The sequence below is a fragment of the Ailuropoda melanoleuca genome, chromosome 6 (assembly GCF_002007445.2).
Source record: "Ailuropoda melanoleuca isolate Jingjing chromosome 6, ASM200744v2, whole genome shotgun sequence".
NCBI classification, from domain to species: domain Eukaryota; kingdom Metazoa; phylum Chordata; class Mammalia; order Carnivora; family Ursidae; genus Ailuropoda; species Ailuropoda melanoleuca.
The window spans coordinates 13,342,996-13,362,706 of NC_048223.1; the positions used below are offsets into that span (position 1 = coordinate 13,342,996).

The 19,711-nt window shown below is 49.5% G+C and overlaps 1 protein-coding gene across 1 annotated transcript in view; it reads right to left on the minus strand.

The window, feature by feature from the left end:
- Positions 1 to 19,711, minus strand: part of EPHB1 (EPH receptor B1) — a 425,223-nt gene that overhangs the window by 266,670 nt on the left and 138,842 nt on the right. The window contains exon 3 of the mRNA XM_034661964.1: positions 407 to 1,088. Within this exon, the coding sequence (XP_034517855.1) occupies positions 407 to 1,088 (682 nt within the window). The remainder of the gene's footprint in view (positions 1 to 406; positions 1,089 to 19,711) is intronic.

Consider the following 19,711-nt stretch of genomic DNA (forward strand, 5'->3'; position numbering starts at 1 on the left):
AAATCCTCCGTGCCTCAGAGCACAGGGCTTAACGCGACACAGGGGTATGTGTGTCTAGGGGAGGGATGGTGGGAGGAAGGGGGAGACAGTGCACAGATGCATGTGAGAGAGAATATGAATGTCCATGGCCTCAAACTAAGTATAACTGAGTGGTTATTGGGTTCTTATCTACTGTTTGGAATTCTCCCTATCTCTTTCCTCTCCATGAACACTGACATTCTGGTTGGACACAGCTGAAAAATCATCATGCCTCACACTGGGGATGTAGGTTCCCCAGAGCTTTACAATAAGCCATTAGGCTCCTCTGCTCTTCTGTGACCCAGAGCTGAAGATGGGAACAATTTGCTGATCGGGCCCTGCCCCAGGTGGGCAGGAAGCAGAGGCCTTAAGAGGCCCTGGGACTTACCCTTGCAGGCCACACTGTTCTCAGCCTCATAGCCAGGCTTGCAGGTGCAGCGCCCAATGGGCACCATCCACTCTCCATCCCCATTGCAGTAGAGCTTGATGGGCACGTCTACTTCCTCTGCGTTGGGGATGCACGTCCCCCGAGCAATCACCAGAGATGTACTCTCTGCCCCCGTCATGGTCTCTGGAAATACCGCAAAATTCTGCACAATGCTGGGACACTTCTTGAAGAAGACACGCACAGAAAGGAGAGACATGCAGGCCCCATAATCCTGGAAAGCGAGGTAAAAACCGTTCCGAGTCAGAGGCCCAAAGCTCCTGACTTCTGTGTTGACCTTCATCAACCTTCCCCCGAAGTCCACCTGGGAGAAGCTCTCATCCGCAGCAATGGTGTCTACTTTGAGGTAGGGGGCCTCAGACCAGAAGGCCGACTTCTTGGTGGCAATAACTGAGTCAGTCTCATAGTAGTACAAGTTGAAGGTCTCCTTGCAGGAGCCTGGGACGTTGGGGAGGCTGCTGCAGTCTCTCACAGTGAAGCGCATCTCCGTGTAGATGCGATGAGCCCCCCGCCGGTTGATGAAGGTGGTGAGGAGCCAGTTGTTCTGGTTGGGCTCAAAGACATTGCACACCTGGTAGGTGCGGATGGTGTTCAGGTTTTCATCGTAGCCGCTGACTTCCTCCCACTGAACCAGGCAGGCCACGGACGCACACATGCAAAAACACAAAAGAGAGAGTAAGAAGACAAAGGGAGGCAGAGCAGAGAAGCCTGGTGCTGGAGGGGGCCTTACGAGCTCACCAGCCCAGCGGCTTGACCTAAGACAGGAACACCCCTAACCCTAACACGCTTTTAAAGACATCCTCATAAGCAGACTTCAAAGATTTCTCTGATGGCCACCCTGAAACATAACAGACTTCCCTCTAGAAAGCCTTCCTGCATCAAACCGACAGCGCTCCTGCCATGATTATGTCTCATTACCTCCACAGGGACAGCCTGCAGCTTCCCGGCCTGGGCGACAGCAGGGACTTGAGACCTCAGTGCCACAGCCTCTCCTCCCCACAGCCACTCCATGGATTAGGGGTCTGACTACAGGACACCCCTCACCTTGGAAATCTTCAGTTCTGAACCTCATTCCTTTATTGTGGTGCAGCTCCTTTGGAGTCGTGAAAAGCATACAAATATAAGGCTTTTCAGAATTTCTCAACAAACGTAGATTCTCATAAACTTTTGTTTTATAACATCAATCCCTTTGAAAGAGCTAGACCAGAAAACTTGTAGGAGTAGGGGCTGCTAAGTGAGATCCTTAAGGAAGCAAATCAAGCTTCATTGTGTGTAAACTGCAAGCAGGGACCGGATGGAAGGGAATGATGGAGGATGTCACGCGGGGAGGAAGGAGAGCTTCTTAGCAGGGGAGAGACAGCGTGCTTCGCACTGGAAAAGAAAACTCATTTTTAGCAGCCCTGTAGGTGGGAAGGAGAAGAGAAACATTGTGTTTATTAAGTGCTGTCTTTCGGTCTTCCCTATACCATTGAAAACTAGATACTGTCACCCCCAATTTACAGGTGAAAAGATATGCAATTCACCCATGGACACATGGCCATTAAGAGGTGACAGGATAGACAGGAGATAGGAAGAAGTGCTTTGAATGGCCATAGAAATGCACCCACTAACTTACTTCAGTAACAGGTAATAAGGGGCAGGAGGCACGGCTTCCTTAACCAAGCCACTCGGCCGCAGAAGCCAGAGAAGAGTCACTGGGTCATTCTTTCTTGGGCTGGCAGAGGAAGCAGCTGTCCATACTGGGGAGCTCTCAGGACCCTGACCTCAAGAACTGGGGGTATTCCCAGGAAGTTTCAATGTGTTTGTTAAATTCTGTTCTGCTTGCCAGAAACAAATAAGGGAGGACAGAAGAAATTAAGCATCCTAAGGTGAAAAGAAAAAATAAAGACCTTTGATCTTAATATTTAGCAGTGGCAAAAAAAAAAAATGGGAAAAAAAAGGTAGAAAATAGTACCCATTTCTTTCTTTAACTACTGTGCTAATTGCTTATTGTTCATAGTGTGGAGCTGAAATACACAAACTGGAATTCTTCATTTAAAAAGTTCGAGTCAATCTTGTGTGCATGGGAAAGAGACACAGCTGCTTCTTGCAAAGAATTAAACCCCCTGTCGGAGCGGGAGGGTCAGGGTGGCCTTCAAACTTACACCAGAGCATCTGAAGACCAGGTATGGCGTGGAGGAGAAATGGGCACCTGGGGAGCTGGCCCTGCCCACCCAGGCCTGTAGAGTGACCTCGCGGGCACGCCTGCTGCCCAGGCCCTGCCCCTGGAGCACCTGCGTAGCAGTCCATCCAAGGCCCTTCTCCCCCACCCCTGCCAGCACCCCCGGGAAGATCCATTCCCTAGCCTAGCATCCTGGGTGAGCTCCTTCCAGATCCTTGCACATGGCCAAACCTCACCTGGACTTTGCTTAATTTCTTACTGATTCTCAGATGTCAACGAACCACTTTTCAATTCCTTCTTAAAGATTGTGTTATGTTCCATTCAAATGTGTTTGTTAAAGTTACGTTCTGCTTGCCTGGGTTTTTGGAACCAGAAGCAAATATATTAGGGAGAAGTCACTGGCCATGGTTTCAGTTCAAGTTTTCAGACCTCTCTCCCTTTCGTGGCCATTTTGAAATAACATTTTCCCAGCGGACCCTACGTGACTTCAGAGGGCAGGACGGGTTTCTTCTGCTGTTCTGCAAGGATTTAAACAGCAGATTCCCCGGCCGCTACCTCACCTAGGCTGGGTAAAGTCTCAGCACGAACCCGGGGCACCTTTGTCAAGGCACAGGTGAAGCCCGAGGCCCCATTTAGGAGAGGAATCTGTCCCAGCCAGAGCCCCTCGCCCACTCAAGACTACCACAGCTTCAATGTGTGGGAGCAGGACAGCAAGCCTGCCTTTCGGGGCTCACCTTAGCACTGAGACTGTCACCCCCAGCAGGTCTTAAGGAGACAGAATGAGGCATGTCTACCCTTGTGGAGCTGGGATAGTGAGAACATTTATCTTAGAAAATGACACTGATTGGTATTATAAGACCCAACAGAGGTAATTGTTTCAAACATTAACCTCTCTGGGCCTCAGTTTTCTCATCTGTAAAATGAGGAATCATACTGGGTGACCCTGAGTTATAAAACTCTACACAGATTTAATTGATCCCATGATAGCTCCTAAGGGAGCAATCAAAGCAAATTAGGAGAAATACAGCTGTATATTCAAAGGGAAAGGGTAGAGAGAAATTGAGAGAAAGGAAAATAACTCCTTGATGTTTGGGGAAAGGCCATGACAGAGTCTCACATTCATTTCTTTCTCTCTTACATTCCCCTGCCAGTGGGTAAGACAGGGATTGGAAAAATAAACATGATCAGAGCAGGGCTAGAGGAGGTATGAATGCCTTCCAGGCAAGTGGCAGTTAGGGTTGGGGGCCTTGAAGAAAAAGAGTATTTTGGCAAACAGAGATGAGGGTGGAATGGCATTCCCAGCAGGGAGGGACAAACACTGCTATTTCATTTGTGATATTTGGAATCAGCCTCGTTGCTTTAGAGTTATACTTCATTCATTCATCAATGAAAAAAATATTTACTGAATGCCAACTTTATGCCAAGCATTCTATTAGCCACTGGGGATACCACAACATGAAGCTTATAATCTAGTGAGAGAAACAGAAATTAGCTAAATGGTTATTAAAATAACTAAATAATGACAACCTGCTGTGAGGGAAAATTACAGGGTGCCAAGAGAGGGGCTGTACCCCATACAGAGAGGAGTATCAAGGAAGACCCACCAAACTGAGAGGGGATGGACGGACAGGAGTTAGTCAGAAGTGTGTGTCTGCAGGGGGCCAAGAGGGACAGAGACGGAGTGCAGCATTGGGGCCCAGGAAGAGCAAGTGCAAAGGCCCTGTGGTGGGAAAATGTGGCCTGGTGCCATTGAGTAATGTGTGACAGAAGAGTCATAAAAAGCTGCAGGTGAAGGAATAAGACTGAGGGGAGGATGAGTCTGGTCTAGAACTCTGAATTTCATCCTGAGGGGAGCTGGCCATCACTGAAGAGTTTTAGTGAGGAAAAGTACAGGTGATCAGAGCTGAGTTTTTAGAAGATTTCTCTGATGTAGGAACTTGGTTGGAGAGCCACTCAATGCATGGTCAGGACAACTGGATGTGCGTATAGTGGTACCAGCAACACATGACAGTAGGTTGGACTAGACCTGTGGAAACTGAAAAGACATCCTGGGGTAGAATCTCTAGGTTCTCGTGAGCTGAATGTGGGGAGGGGCCAGAGAAAGACTTGACCAGACCACGGGTCATGCAAGCCCTCAACGCTCTTCCACGCATCAGTCCTACCCCCAACCAGACTTTGAGCTATGCTGTGTCCCCAGGCACACTGCTTCCCAGCTCCCTAAAAAAGAGGGGCCTTAGCAGCGCTGGATACCCTACCCCACAGATGTGTAGCACCCAGATTCGTGCAGCCAAGGCCTGCGCCGGCCCAGGTCCCTGGGACGCACTCTCACTGCCTGTCCCAAAGCTGACTTCCTAAAGGTCTCTGTTCAGAGGCACCTTCTCAGCCTCTCCTTCCAGGCAACTGACCTATGTCTCCTGTGTTCCTTTCGATAATTGTCTTTTCCCATTAAAAGGACAACAAAGCATCATGATTTGTTTATCAGCTTGGCAAAAAATTAGAAAGATAAAATATCAATTCTTGGTAAGAATCTGGAGCAGAGGGTATTCGAAAGCATACTGGTGACAGTGTGGTGAAATATTTGAGAAGTCATATCAATAGTTTCTCTCAACATTTAAACTGTTGGCCACAACTCAGATCAGTAGAAAAAGGTACATCATTTTAAGAAATCATTGTGATAACTGAGTAGCCATCTGGAAAAACCAACTTTGCATCCATACCTCATTCCTTACTTCAGGATAAATTCTTAGTGAATCGAAGCTTTAACATTAGAAATGAAACCATAATAATACTAAAAGAAACCACAGAGACAATTTATGTACAGTAATTATGACATGAAGCTCAGAAGCCACAAATGAACAGATTGATCAATTCAACTCTATACAATTTTTCCTTTTTTTTTTTAAGATTTTATTTATTTATTTGACAGAGAGAGAGACAGCCAGGAAGAGAGGGAACACAAGCAGGGGGACTGAGAGAGGAAAAAGCAGGCTCCCAGCAGAGGAGCTTGATGTGGGGCTTGGTCCCAGAACACTGGGATCACGCCCTGAGCCGAAGGCAGACGCTTTATGACTGAGCCACCCAGGCACCCCTCTACACAATTTTTCTTAAGTGGCATAACAAAAATGGACAGAAATAAAATTTAAAAAAAAAAGGAAACATGTTGGGAAGAAACTATTTGTAATTTATCATAGATAAAGTGTTAATTTCCCCTAATACATAAAGATAGTCTCTATATCAATAGTAAAATACAAAACTAGGCAAGGGATATTAATAAACTGCTCACTAAAAAAAAGAGACAACTATAGCTTAAAAACATATGAAAAGATATTGAACTCTATTCAGTATAACCAAAATGGTTAATTAACCACATTGTGATACCTTTTTTTTTTTTTTTTTGGTCGGACAGAAGTTTGGTAATACACTGTGTTGGAGAAGGTATGGAAAATAAGCATTCTGATACATAGCTAGATGAAGAGAAAATTGGTACAGCCTCCATAAAAATTTTGGTTTTTATTTCTCAAAATTATAACTGCACATACTCTTTGACCAGCCATTCACTTCTAGCATCAAGCCTCAGATATTCTTTTATATATGTAAAGATAGGTATGAACAACTATTACATTCAGCCACCACCACTTCCAGAATTTTATGCATGCTCAGGACACCTGGAAATGGCTGGGCCTCAGAGAATCATGGGCCTATGGACAATGTAGCAGCCTTCTTCTATTTGCTCTGAGTGGGACCTCTGGGAGCTTTGCACAAGCATGGTGAAAAGAACCATTAATCGAGACTAAAATTCAGGGGTGCCTGGGTGGCTCAGATAGTTAAGTGTTTGCCTTCAGCTCAGGACATGATCTCCAGGTCCTGGGATCAAGCCCCATGTCAGGCTGCCAGCTCAGTGGGAGATCTGCTTCTCCCTCTCCCTCTCCCTCTGCCTCTTTTCCTGCTCGTGCTCTCTCTTCCCCTCTCTCTCTCAAATGAATAAATAAAATCTTTAAAAAAAATTGAGACTGAAATTCTCATCAACAGGTGGGACAGGGAGTGCTCAGAGTCTGAAATAATTTGACTAAAAGAAAAAAAGGTCCAGGATTTTTCTTGTGCATCTTTATTTGTGGACTAAGATTCATAATGCTGCACACCAATCACTTCAGTCCTCCGTTCTTGGAGCTCTCAACTAGATCCAGTACGGCACCTGAGACCTTTGTTAATGTCCATCAACTAGTAAACACCTAAACAAAATGTGATGTGGGCAGACAATGGAATACTATTCAGAAATTAAAAAGAATGAAGTGCTGATACATGCAACAACATGGATAAATCTCTAAAACATTATGCTATATGAAAGAAACTTGACTCAAGAGACCATATATTCCATGATTCCATATAGATGAACTGTCCAGAAAAGGCAATCTATAGATAGAAAAGTATTAGTACTCCCCTGGCACTGGAGATGGGAATGGGCAGTAACTGCAAATGGACATGAAGAATCTTTTGTGGAGGAGATGGAAATGTTCCAAAATGGGATTGTGGTGATAACTACACAATTCTGTAAACTTACTAAAAATTATTGAACTGTCCAATTCAAATGAATAAATTTTATGACATGCAACTAATACTTCAATCTAGCTTTTTAAAAAAAACCTCTTCGGGGTGCCTGGGTGCTTCCGTCGGTTAAGTGTCTGACTCCTGATTTCAGCTCAGGTCCTGATCTCAGGGTCCTGAGATCAAGCCCTGAGTCAGGCTCTGTGCTCAGCGGGAGGTCTGCTAGAGAATCTCTCTCTCTCCCTTTGCCCCTGCCCCTGCTCAGGCTATCTCGCATGCACTCTCTTTCTAAAATGAATAAATAAATCTTAAAAAAAAAAAAAAACCTCTTTGTTCTCTGGTCCAGCCTACACCTCGACACCCCAACAATGCTGGTTTGGTCTCTATTATCCACAAAAGGCATGCCCCTTGCAACTTTAGGCCCTTGTTTGACCTATCCACTGAGCCAAGGATGCCCTTCTCACTCCTTTATCCTTATATCCCAAGTGACCAGTATTTGCTTGACCAAGTTTATCTGTGGATGAACAAGTCATGCTGAAGTTGAGGCAAAGATGGCAACTAGAGAGGGGACAGGTGGCCAAGGAATCCCTATCACTGATGCTTGGAGTCCGAGTATAATCACCAGGGTGGTCCAAAGATGGGATCAGAACCTTGGGCCCAGGGGCCCACTCAAGGACCACTTGATTTTCCAGCCTGGAGTCAGGCAGGTATCAGGCCAAATGCACCCTCCATGTCTAACACACCCACTTTGTCGCCGTAATTTGCCATTTCTTCCAGAACAATGTTCCTCTTATTTGGTTTCTCTCTTGTATTCCCATGACCATGCACCAGGGCTGGCATTACTTAATGCCTGGACTTATGCCCTGGCTTGCTGTTTGTCAGAAAGTAATGACAACAGACCAGGCAAGAGATGACAAGGGTTCAAACCAGGGCCCTATCCTCTCACATCTGCACACTCCCATCCCTCTCCCACCCCTGCCTCTTGCAGCTGTTGCTGATGTTCTAACTGGCCTGACACCTTTCTTCTATCTCACCCTCATCCCATCTCAATTCCTCCAACACAGAGAACCAGAGAAGAACAGATCTGGCTGGAAACCACTGTAGGTCATGTTGACCAAAACCTTTTGTTGACAAACCGGCACACTGAGGCCCAGAGACATTCAGTAGTTGGCCTGAAGTCAGGCAGCTGATGGGTGGTAGAGCCAAGCTCTCTATGTAGCTCCCTCCTGTGAGCGATCTCAGGTATTCTGCCCTCCGTGGTGCCTTGTTAGCTTATATTCAGCCACCAGTTTTCTGAATGCTTAAAGCATGATTGAGATTATTCCACACAATTTAGCATTTCATAATACACTGTTTTGAACTATTTGTTAATTGCTCCGTGTATGACTTTGGATTCCGCTACCAGGCTGTGAGCTCCTTGAGGACAGGGAATTATGTTTTGACTAATTTATTAGCTGATTTCGACAAGCAAAAAACTCTATGCATTTAGCTTTGCAGCACTGGTATTACATAACTGCATTTTTATTCAGTAATGTCTGGGACCAGTGAAATCCACTGGTTTCTCAGGAATCTCTTCTCCTTTCCCTTTTTACCCTGGGAGATGCTGTCCACACACAAGGCTGCAGCCACCTCAGGGTATACCACCAACCTCCACGTCTCCCCAGTGCCCCAGACTCTTTTCCCCAGCAGCCTGCAGGACGCCTCCTGACGGACACATGGCACTCCCCCACGCTCTCTGCAGGCCTTCTGAGCACGGATGGCACCTCCACCTGCCAGGCCCTGTGCCAGCTATCCAGGAAGCACTCTGGACTCCACCCTCTCCATTTCTGTTCCCATCATGGGGTTGAGGTGCCAAACCCATGTCTCCCATCTCCTCCATAGCTCATCTGTGCAGTCTGTCCCTTTCCTAACTGAAGTCCCTCCCCCTCCTAGTCACTCTGTCAGTCCTTCTCTTTAACTCCCCTGCCCCGATGAGTTTTCTAAAACACAAATCCATCCTCCCCATGGGCTTGCCCTTAGCAGGCTGCACTGTGTTGGGGGACCTCTCCACGATCCCAGCGCCTGGCCCTCAATAAACCCTGGAAGACTGAGGGAATGAGCAAGGCCTGGTCTGCTCCTTAAGTTCTCCTCCTCTTTAGCCCCTGGTCCTTTGCTAGGGACTTCCTGCAGGCGACACCAGCTAACTTGTTCCTGGGAGAAGAAACAAAGCAGCTTTGCACAACCAGCAGAATATTAACAGCCTCTGAAAGGGCACTATTATTGATGCAAATGGCCCACCTGTCCTTGAGATAAGAGTATTAAAGAAAACAATGACATCCATTAGAAAGTACTTGTTCAGGCTTCCAGACCATGACTTTGATGTATGAGAAAGACAGCTCTAGGTTCCTCCAAGATCTGGGTTTGTTAAACTCACTCGTTGGAAGTCAGATCTTGCAGGCCTGTTACTCAGGAGTGGCCGGTATATTCACTATTTGCAGTCTGGCTCTGTGTGTGTGTGTGTGTGTGTGTGTGTGTGTGTGTGTGTGTGTGTAAAACATGCTGTTACCCTTCAAAACCACTGCCATGAATTCTGTCTACCTGCCCATCTACACTGACTTCTAGAACAACCTTCAGAAACTCTAACACATTCTTTATCCTCCAAGAGTGGGTTTGGATTTTAGAAACAGGCAAAAGTCATTTGGAGCCAAATCTGATGAGTCAGAGGGATGAACAGGCTAAGAAATAATATTTCTTGCTCAAAAATGAAGAGCTGCTATAAAATGAAGTTAAGAGAAGCAAGCTGATTCCACTATATGTCTCTGAAGATAGTCCCAAGCATGGAGTTCTGGAAAGATTTGTGATAGTTACCGGCTCCCTGGACTACGGCAACATCCACCTGGCCCCCCACCCGGTAGACCCTGCCCCTCCGGAATGCCCAAGGCCACCACAGTGCTGTAAACTAAGAATTGCACTGAATAAGCCAGTTCCCGGGGGGCCTGGCCAGGAAGGACACTTCCTCTGATCACTGCTATTAAGGAGGAAGATATTGAAATCGGCTTTGTGGCCTCTATTAGCCTAACAAGATCCCAGCTATTCTGATTGGTGTAAAGCCCAGAGCATTTAACTCACTTTTTAAATAAAGAATTGCGCGTCCACTATATCCCCAAGCAGTGTTTTGGGTGTTGGCCACCCAGGAGTGAGCAAGAGACAAAGTCCCTGCCCTCGTCGGCCTCATAGTCTAACAGAGCGAACCAAAGATTAACAAGCAAACAAATGAATACTATCAAGTCGGACTGTTAAATACTCTTGAGGAACAGGTAAGGGGACAGAGTGACAGCTGGCAGTGGGGTCGTCGGGGTAGGTGCCCTTTGAAGCAGAGATCTAAATGACACACCGGAGCCACCAGCCTGGAGGGCAACTGAGAGAGGGACATTCCAGGCTCAGAGAACAAGAATGAACTCTCTGGAGCAGGAGTGTGCCAAGAAAAGCCTGGAAGCCAGGGTGGCTGCCAAATCGCACAGGGCAACAGGGAAGGGGAGGAGGTGAGGCAGGAGAGGTTGCCAGAGGCCCGGCGGGCCCCACCCCTGCCAGTTACAGCTCGGTAACCATGGATGACTTTCTGAGCGTTAGCTTCCTCATCTGCAAGAGACTGTTTACTTGGTGGGTGCCTGCAGGGCTGAGATCCTGTAGGAACTGTCTTGCACGGGGCCTGCGCAGACCTTCCGTTCCGTAAGTACCAATGACCGATCCCACTATCATCAGCAGCACCACCATCGTTACGCTCACCGCAGGATCCACCTCTGGCTGACGAATCCGGATGTGGAAATCATCTCCATCTTGCGTAAATAATCCCGCCTCTGGTCAGCAGAACGGCAGGAGGGAAGGGCCAAAATCCACCTCCCCACAGACCCAGAGGGACAGCCGGGAGCCCCCTGCCCTGCCTCTCCTGGAATCTCCAGGGCTTCCTCTGGGCAGGGTTCAGCATGGGTTCCCCTCTCTCCACTAGGCCATCCCTGGAGCGTTGTTAGCTACCAGCTCAAACCACAAGGAGAGGAAACTGGACACTTCACACAGGCTTTGGTCCCATTCAGCAGTCTGTATTTGGGCACGAACTGCTGTTTGAGGGAACCTGTTACTCTGCAAACTGTCATTGCCAACACGCCCCATGGAACCATAAGGACCGTCCCTGGCAATGCCCAATCAGAGGAACCCAGAAGACCCACTTTCAGATCCCAGTTAGAGACGCCACCTCTCTGAACAAGAAGCCTACTGAGGCTGGGATAGCACACAACTTCACAGAGCCCACAGGAGGCCCCCCAATTCTCATGGGGAAGCAGATTGCTCGGGCCGGGCTGGGGCCGCCACCCAAGCAGCCTGGACCCCAAGGACATGGCTCCACTAGACAGAACACTAGGCCTGGAAGAGCTGGGATATTAGATAAGCTAGAGGGCTAATTAAAATGTAAAATGTGGTCCATGGGGCATAAATTCAGACAAGCCCTGAGGGATCTACCATTTAGTACACCAACCAACCAAGGCGGGGATTTACTCAAAGGGCCCCCCGAGGGCTGCAAGTACTAGCTCACCTCCCAGTAGCCTTAATTTCCCTCCCAGATGTGCTAGGCTGGGAGGACAGAATGGCGCCCCACTCGTTACCATGGCTCCATGCAGTGTGCCCAAGAACTGGACTGGCTAACCAGGGACTGCCTGAAAGGGCTCTCCTGCTGCAGTGGTACAAGGCCATGCATTCCCCCGAGGACTTACTCTCTGCCATGCAGAAGAGCATGGGATGGCGGAAGGGACACAGATAGGGAAATGATTAGAATATGGGAAACACACTCATTGCTTCCCAATGCAGTCTCTAAGAGTCTCTACAAAATCCTTTTTAAAAGGATTGGACGGAAAAAACGCAAGAACTATGGTCTTCAGGTGGAAGCAGGAGAAATGACTCCCAGCAGAACATGTCGGGATGGCTGGGAAGGAGATTCTGTGCTCCCTGACAAAGGGTTGGGATTAAGCAGCACTGCTGTCACCATGCCTAACGCTGAACTCCAGAAGTCATGGTGAACCCTGGCTTCGCCCAGGAGTTCAATTCACAGATTCTGGAGTTAGCCAGATGCAGCTGTGTGACCATGGGCAAGTCCTTAAGCCTCTCTTAGCTTCGGCTGCCCCGTCTCAGGGACACTAACGGGACCTACCTCAGCAGACGGTCGTGAGGATTAAATATGACAATTTGTGTAAGGTATGCACATCGGAGCGAGGGAGCCCTGCAAGTCAGTGATTATGGGTATCAGTCCTCCTGAGACACACACTTAGCCTCTCTCTGAGCACAGGTCTGTGATTCTTCCTTCAAAGTCTTGGCTCTCCCTCCACGGTGTATAAGATCTATGACTCTTGCCTGAATGGTCGTCTGCATCCATGTTTCATGTTTGGCGTATGCACACGTGCATGTGTGCGTGTGTGTGTGTGCCTGTGTGTGGCTGGGGGTGCTGGCTGTGGCCCAGGTGGGACCTGTGTGCCCTCCCTTGGGTATACCCACCCACGAATTGTCTTATGAGCACCGGTCGGCTCTGCCCATTCCCAGCCAGGGTGAGCACCTCTCACCGCTCAGAGATCCCAGGGCTCTGGGAGCCCCACGAAGGGAGAGCTAGGCTGGCTGGGCCCAAGGTCCAGATGGCATGCATCTCTTTGCCTCCTGGCACATTTCACGCCCCGGTCTCTGCCAGCACGCCAGGAGAAACACTGCAGGCTTGTGCCTCGGGAGGGGGGCTCCTTGTCCACAGCCCCTGGGCCGCTGTAACTTCCACCAGGCAGCAGCCTCTTGTACCAGGCCCTGCCTAGAGTGGGGTCCTCAGCCATTATGACAGCTGCTGCTGCTGTTGACACTGCAACAGTGACAAATTCATCCTTCTGACAAGATCCCTTTAAATAATTCACAGGGAGCTAGGGATTAAGACACTGTTTCTCTCTGTCTCTGTTGGGATTTAAAACACCTCCAGCTGGGGTATTTAAAGACAGTATAATGGGCTGCCCCTCTTGGATCTCCCTTCCCCCTTTCCTCCTCTTTCCCATTTCCCAAACTCAGCCCCCACCCCGCCAGCCAGCCCCATAACAAGGAGGCCCAGAAAACAAGAAAGAAAAAAAAGGAGGGAACCAGTGCTTGGCTGGTCACTATGGCAACCGTGGCAGGGTATTCAGCTGTCATTATCCCAGTGCCTCACACATGTGATTATCTTAAGCTGTCGATTGAATGTGGTCCTCACTGCTGTCCAACAAGGCCTTGTCGAACAAGGCAGGGGAGGGAGCTGCAGGGCCCCAGGCCCCAGCTGCCTAATCCTGCTCTGCTGGGATCTGGGTTCCACTGGTGGGGAGCAGAGTCACCCATGGGAGAAGCTGAGGTCCTTTCCCTGCAGCTCGGACGCATCTCTGCTCGGTAGCGCAGGCCAGCCTGAAGCCGGGCCACCACACTGGGTCGGAGGCCAGGGACATGGGCTCCTCATTGCATGGGTGCAGAGAGTTTTGACTGCACGAGGGCTGGGCGGAGCCATCCTGGAGGCAAGAGAGGAGGTCATGGGGGGAGGAAGAAGATGGCCTCCCTAAAGTTCTTGGCTTCCTGCCATTCTCAGAGTGGGGGAGAATTCCCATTCTCCAGGTGCAAGAAAATCAAATCTAGCCTGGGAAGAGGACACACCCCCCACCATCCTGTCTACTCCCCTCCTGATGGTGAGGATGTGGCCACCGTGTGATCCACTTCAGGGCATTTTTTCCTGGGACTGAGGCTGCTAGCGTGTGGTCGGTCTGGGAAGCCTGGGGGAGGACTCCGATCTCACTCCTTTGCCTCCTTGACTTTGCTACAGATTGTCTTTGGGCTGAGGTTCTCAGGCCCACAAACATTCTCTGAATAACATGATCACTGGTCACCCTCTACTAGGCATGCTCCAGATTTTCCAATATTTCTTTTAAAACTCAGCTCCCAGGATGAGCCCACCGTGGCAGAGGTGCTCAGGCCAGCACAGCACACAGCAGGGCCACCATCAACTGTGACTTGTACTGGATGACTGCAAACGCCACCAGCTCCATCTGGCCTCTCCTGCTTCTGCATCCTGTGGTCATTCCCCACGAATGACTGACCAGCCACATGCAAGTGCCTGCTGAGGCCCTGCCCACCTGGTTCACCCCTGGCTTGTTGCTGTCTAATGGGCTGTTGACACATAAATGTAAATGCAGCCCATTACCACTGACCATTTTCGTTTGAAGGCAGAGCTCTCCCTCCCCGTCAGCAAAGCAAGTTTAGATCTTGACTCCAACATCTTCCATGTTGGCTGTCCTTTGGGACACCAGGAAATGTGTTGGGCATGCCTGCCACCACCAGTGTGGTGAGTGGGACAGTGTCCATGGAGATGGGGGTGTGCCATGGCTAGAACCCCCTCTATTCTACCAGCAGAAGAGCACTTTCAAGGGAGCAGGAGCTGGTCCTACAGAACTGCCAGTGAGGCCACTGGATAGGACAAAGCAACTCATGGGGACCCATCCCCTCACATATCTCCCTTCCTAGAAGTCCTCACGTCCTGAACATTCGCCGAGGCCCAGGGGTGGAAGCTGACCCCCAGGCTCTTCCATCACCGCCTGGAGCCTGCCATCCCCAGGGACTACCTGTGTCCACCTCCGGATACCTGTCAGCCCTTCCCTGGCCCCCCTTCAGGCCCTCCTGGACCTGCTGCTCCCTGCCCCCAAATCTACACATCACCAAGTATCTGGTCCACCTCCCCCCCATTTTAAAAAACAATTCATGATGTGCTTAACATGCACCCTTATTCACGAGCACACTGCTTTCAAACCCACCCTTTCCCTTGTAGAAAACAGGGAAACTTTTGCCTCTCCTCACCCGTCTTCTCCAGATTCTCAATGATATATGACTCTGAGATCCCTTCCTCACCCACCTTCGGGGGCAGAGGTACAAGAGTGAGCTTTGTGTCCAGACAGGCCTGCAGTCTCAGGACCCCTAAGCAGTCCTGTGACTCTGGATAATTGCCCTGAGTCTCAGTGTCTGCTCTGTAAAATGGGGAGAAATACCACTTGGCTTGCATGGTCCTGGTGAAAGGTCACTGAGGTCACACAAGCAATTTTCAGTGCCTGGTACACAGGTGGTACTTAATCAAGGGTGACGAGCAGTAGCAATGGTTCTCACTATAAGGAACAGTAACCTGGTTATTAATAGCAAGGTGCACCCTCTGACGGTATTCATGCAAGAGCGATTTCCCAACAGACATGCTAGAATGCTGATCTCGTATCTCAGAGGCCCCCTCGACCCGTTCACACCCTCATCCCATGCCAGTCAAGTCCCTCCAACAAGAGTCACTGCGGCTGCTGATACTGGCCAGGGCCAGTGGTCCGGACTGAGTTTACAAAGAAGGCAAACACTACGTAATCGTGCCAGCCACTGTATAAATGACATCTCACATTTCCCATCGATAGGGGCACAGAGACGTTAAAGAGCTTAAAGGAAAATGGAAATAAACCCAGGACATTAGATTCCAAATGCTGGACTTGCTCCTTTATAATATCAAAAGTACAGGAGTCCCCCTTATCTGTAGGGGACCTGTTCCAACACCCCCAAGACAAGGCCTGAATGGTCCCGAACCCCATATATGTTTTTCCTGTGCATCCATACCTAGGATAAAATTTAATTTATAAATCGGGCACAGTAAGAGATTAACAACAAGAACTCATAATAAAACAGGACGATTGTAACAATCTACAGTAACGGAAGTTATGTGAATGTGGTGTCTCTCTCTTAAAATATTTTATTGCATGGCACTCACCCTTCTTGTGATGATGTGAGATGCTAAAATGTCTACGGGATGAGATGCAGTGAAGGCAATGATGGAGGTATTGTGACCTAGTGTTGGGCTACGACTGACCTATGATATGTCGGAAGGAGGACTGACCGTTTGCTTCTGGACCAGAGTTGACACTGCGTAACTAAAACTGTGGAAGTAAAACTGTGGGTAAGGGGAGATTCCTATACAGGGGGATTTGGGCCCAATTATTCTAGTACTTTCGGCCGTAAGGGGAGGCAAAGCCAAAGGCATCATTGGAGGGCTGCTCTATTCCCAGAGAGGCCAGGCTCGTGCCTCCAGAGCCAGACTCAGGGTCCACACCTGTCTCTGCCCACTCTGACCCTCCCTTCTTCCATTTTCCTCCTACCCATCTTTGCTAGACCTCTAAACTCTGCCTCACTTTCCTTCTAAAGCTCTGTGTTCCCCCCTTTCTTTCCTTCCCCAAGGCAGGCCTTGTGAGGGAGCTGTGAGTTCAGGCTCTCAGGACACTGAGCCCCTGCTGACCCCTTCAGCTCTGTCCTGGGACCTGACTCAGGAGCCTGGTTCCCTTCCATAGCCCTGAGAGCCACGCCTGCCTTCAACTTGAGATCTGTCCCCAGGCAGTTGGTCCTCAGGCTCAACTATCAGGCGGCTTTGAGCACTGGAACAAGGGATGTGGCAGGGTGACTGCCTTTCTGGGGAAGGTTTTAGAGAAGAGGAAAGACACCTGTCTGTCTGGGCAAACGAAGGTAAAGCCTGCTTCCATAATGGGGAAGGTGAGCTGGGTGACCTCTGGGGTTCCCTCTCAGAGTCTGCAGACAGAAACCTCTCCTGTTCTACTGATGGAAAGGTCTGTGAGCCCTTTCCAAGAGCAAGAAGATAAATCTGCCAGACAGTAAGGTTCTGGTGACCCACCACAACTCCCAAAGCTCTGTAACACAGCAAGCTAGAAGAAGCATCTCTCCCTTGATTTCTCTCCCTCCTCCCCTCCTACCTTATCCCCCCCACACATACACAGTCATACCCCACGTATTTCTGCAACCAATATCGTCATTAGTCTTCTACCCAAGGACACTGGTCATCGGTAACATTCCCTTCGCCTCTCTGCTAGAGGCCCACACGTGCCCACAAAGATCTCATATACGAGCCCCCTGAGAGAGCAGTCACTCTTGAAGCCAGGCAGAACGGTGCCCTTGCTGCTCACCTGGCCGCCTCTCCTCCCCTGGGGGCCCACCCGGCCTTGGCTAAGCCCCTCGATCACACTTCTCCCAGGGTCGCGCGGGCACCTCAGCACCTCGCGGACTCCCTTCCTCTCCCCAGGGCCCCACCTCCCCGGCTCCCGTGCCTTTGTCTATCACTGTCTCTGTCAGGCAGGTGATTTTAAACTTCCATTCCTGAAAGACGCATATTATATAAAAAAATGTTTTAAGTGCCTCGGGGTGTTTTGTTCCTCATTGCTTCATAAAAGTGACATTAATAGCCAGGGAAGAGCACTGCTGAGCGCAATTACAGAGGGCGTTTCAGGTATGAAAGCTGTTTGGAGCCTGCTAATGTTTCCTAATTACAGGCCTTTTGGTAGCAAGAGAAAAAGATAAAGAGTGGGTGGGAGGCCCAGGGTGGGGAGCTCTGACTTCTCTCAGTGGTTTACCTGAGGAGGCCAGGGGAGGGGAGGACCCGAGGGAGGCAGCAGGGAGGTCAGAGGCCCACTCCCTGGGAGGCAAGGCCTCTCTCAGTGGAGAAAGCAATATTCATTCCTGATAACAGCTCGGGAAAAGGATACCATCCATCTCTCGCACTGTGAGAGAAAACCATGTATATACCGAGCCTGAAGTCGAGGAGCCCAGAGCAACACAACCTGGGAGCTCCTTCTGGAGCCAGCCTCTGAAGCCACCATGGTGGGCAGCACCTCATTGGGAAAGATGGCTCACCGTGGTTGTTGGCAGGAGAGCAGCCTGCAGGCAGTTAGACGTCAGCTTTGGCACTTTCTAGCCACACGACTGGAAGGAATTTCACAGCCGATTCTGTGCCTTAGTTTCCTCACCTGTAAAATGGGGCTGTTGGGAGGATTAATGTGTGCATGGCTGCAATGCACTTAGGGCCTGTGATATACCATGAGATTTAATTTTTCCCTACCTAGCAGCTGTTCATCCTTCTGGTACCTAGATCCCAATTCCTTCTGGGGCATTACTCCCTCTCACCCTTCCCTGGGCTTCGGATAGGCTCAGCACAACCCAGAGGCAGGGCACGGAATTTAGGAGGACCAATGGGCACTCAGCTTTTGCTGGCTGCAGGACGAGTTTAGGGCAAGCATGGGATTCAAGCCAAGCCACTCAGGCCCATTCAGAACTACTTTCAGGGCTTCTCCTTGGGGAACCACCAGGAGGCACGTGTTCTTCCCCAGGAGATATGAATGAACAAGGTGGTAGGGGCTGGGGCTGCTGCAGACTTCTTGTGACCACGAGGAGGCCCAGCACGGAGCCAGCACCACCAGGGCAGAGGGAGGAGAAAGAGGACGGGTAGAGAAAGAGAATGAGTGGGGGCAGAGAGACAGAGAGCCTAAGCCTCTGGAACACCCCACCCAAGAAGCCCCTTCAGCCTCTGTACCATTCAGTTACACCAGCCAGGGCACTTCCTTTAAGACTCTTCGGGCTTTTCTGTCACTGGCCACCGGAGAACCCTGACTAATACAAGAGTGTGGCTTCCAGCAATCAGCCACCAGGCCAAAGGGCTCCCAAGTCCCAGGCAGTGGTACCAGTCTGAGAAAGGATGACCAACCCCAACCACCTTTGCCTGCTGTCCCCTGCCAAGGCCTGAAATTCAAACACCAGAAAACTCCATTCACAAAATAATTTTGCCCCGAGCTGAATTTCTCTTGGATTTGCCTAATTTAGCTCAGGCTTTGCTGTCTTCATTAACATGATTGAGTCATCAAATAAAGAAAAGAGAAAATCCAGCCCTCCACAGGGTTAGTACTATGCTAACACATCTTGAGTTTACTGGGAGATGTTTTACTGACTTGTTTCATCCATGGGAAAAGGTGCCGTCCTTGCCCCACGGAGGAGAGGGGGCACCTGGAGCTGAGGAAGTCGAAATGCCCAGCCCAAGGTCACACAGCTGGGAGGTACAGAGCTGGAATGGGGGCCAGTTTGTTCGATGCCAAGGCCTGGAGCCTTCAGGGCTCCTCCAAAACTTCTCATCTATCAGACAGGCACATTTCAATTGATTCTGCGTGGCCTTGGAATGAATGGGGTGTTATTAGAGTGGATTTCTCTCCTGAGCATGCTTTCCTTATTCCCATGATAAGGGCAGCCAGCCTAGGTGCCTGGAGGACTGACAGGGAGCGAGAGGCAGCCAAGGACAGCCAAGGGTCCACCAGGGTCCACAGGTGGCCGGCAAGGAGAGCGTGCCATAAGGCGCTCGCATTCTTGCTCTTGCGGACGTGTCTCCAGTGTCAGGACTTACTGAGTTCGTTTACGAGACACGCGCATTCGAATGCGTGTTCTCTTTGTGGTGGCCTCCTCTGGAAGCTCTGTCACTAAGTCCAATAACCCTCCAGTCATTTACACACTGTCAGAACTCTAGGAACTGCCTACAGGGGCATGAAATGAAATCAGCTTATTTAACTTCACACACACACACACACATATACACACACACATACGTACACACATATATAAGCAGATAACCATATATATACACACATATATGTATATACACACAAATATACACATACACACACATATATATA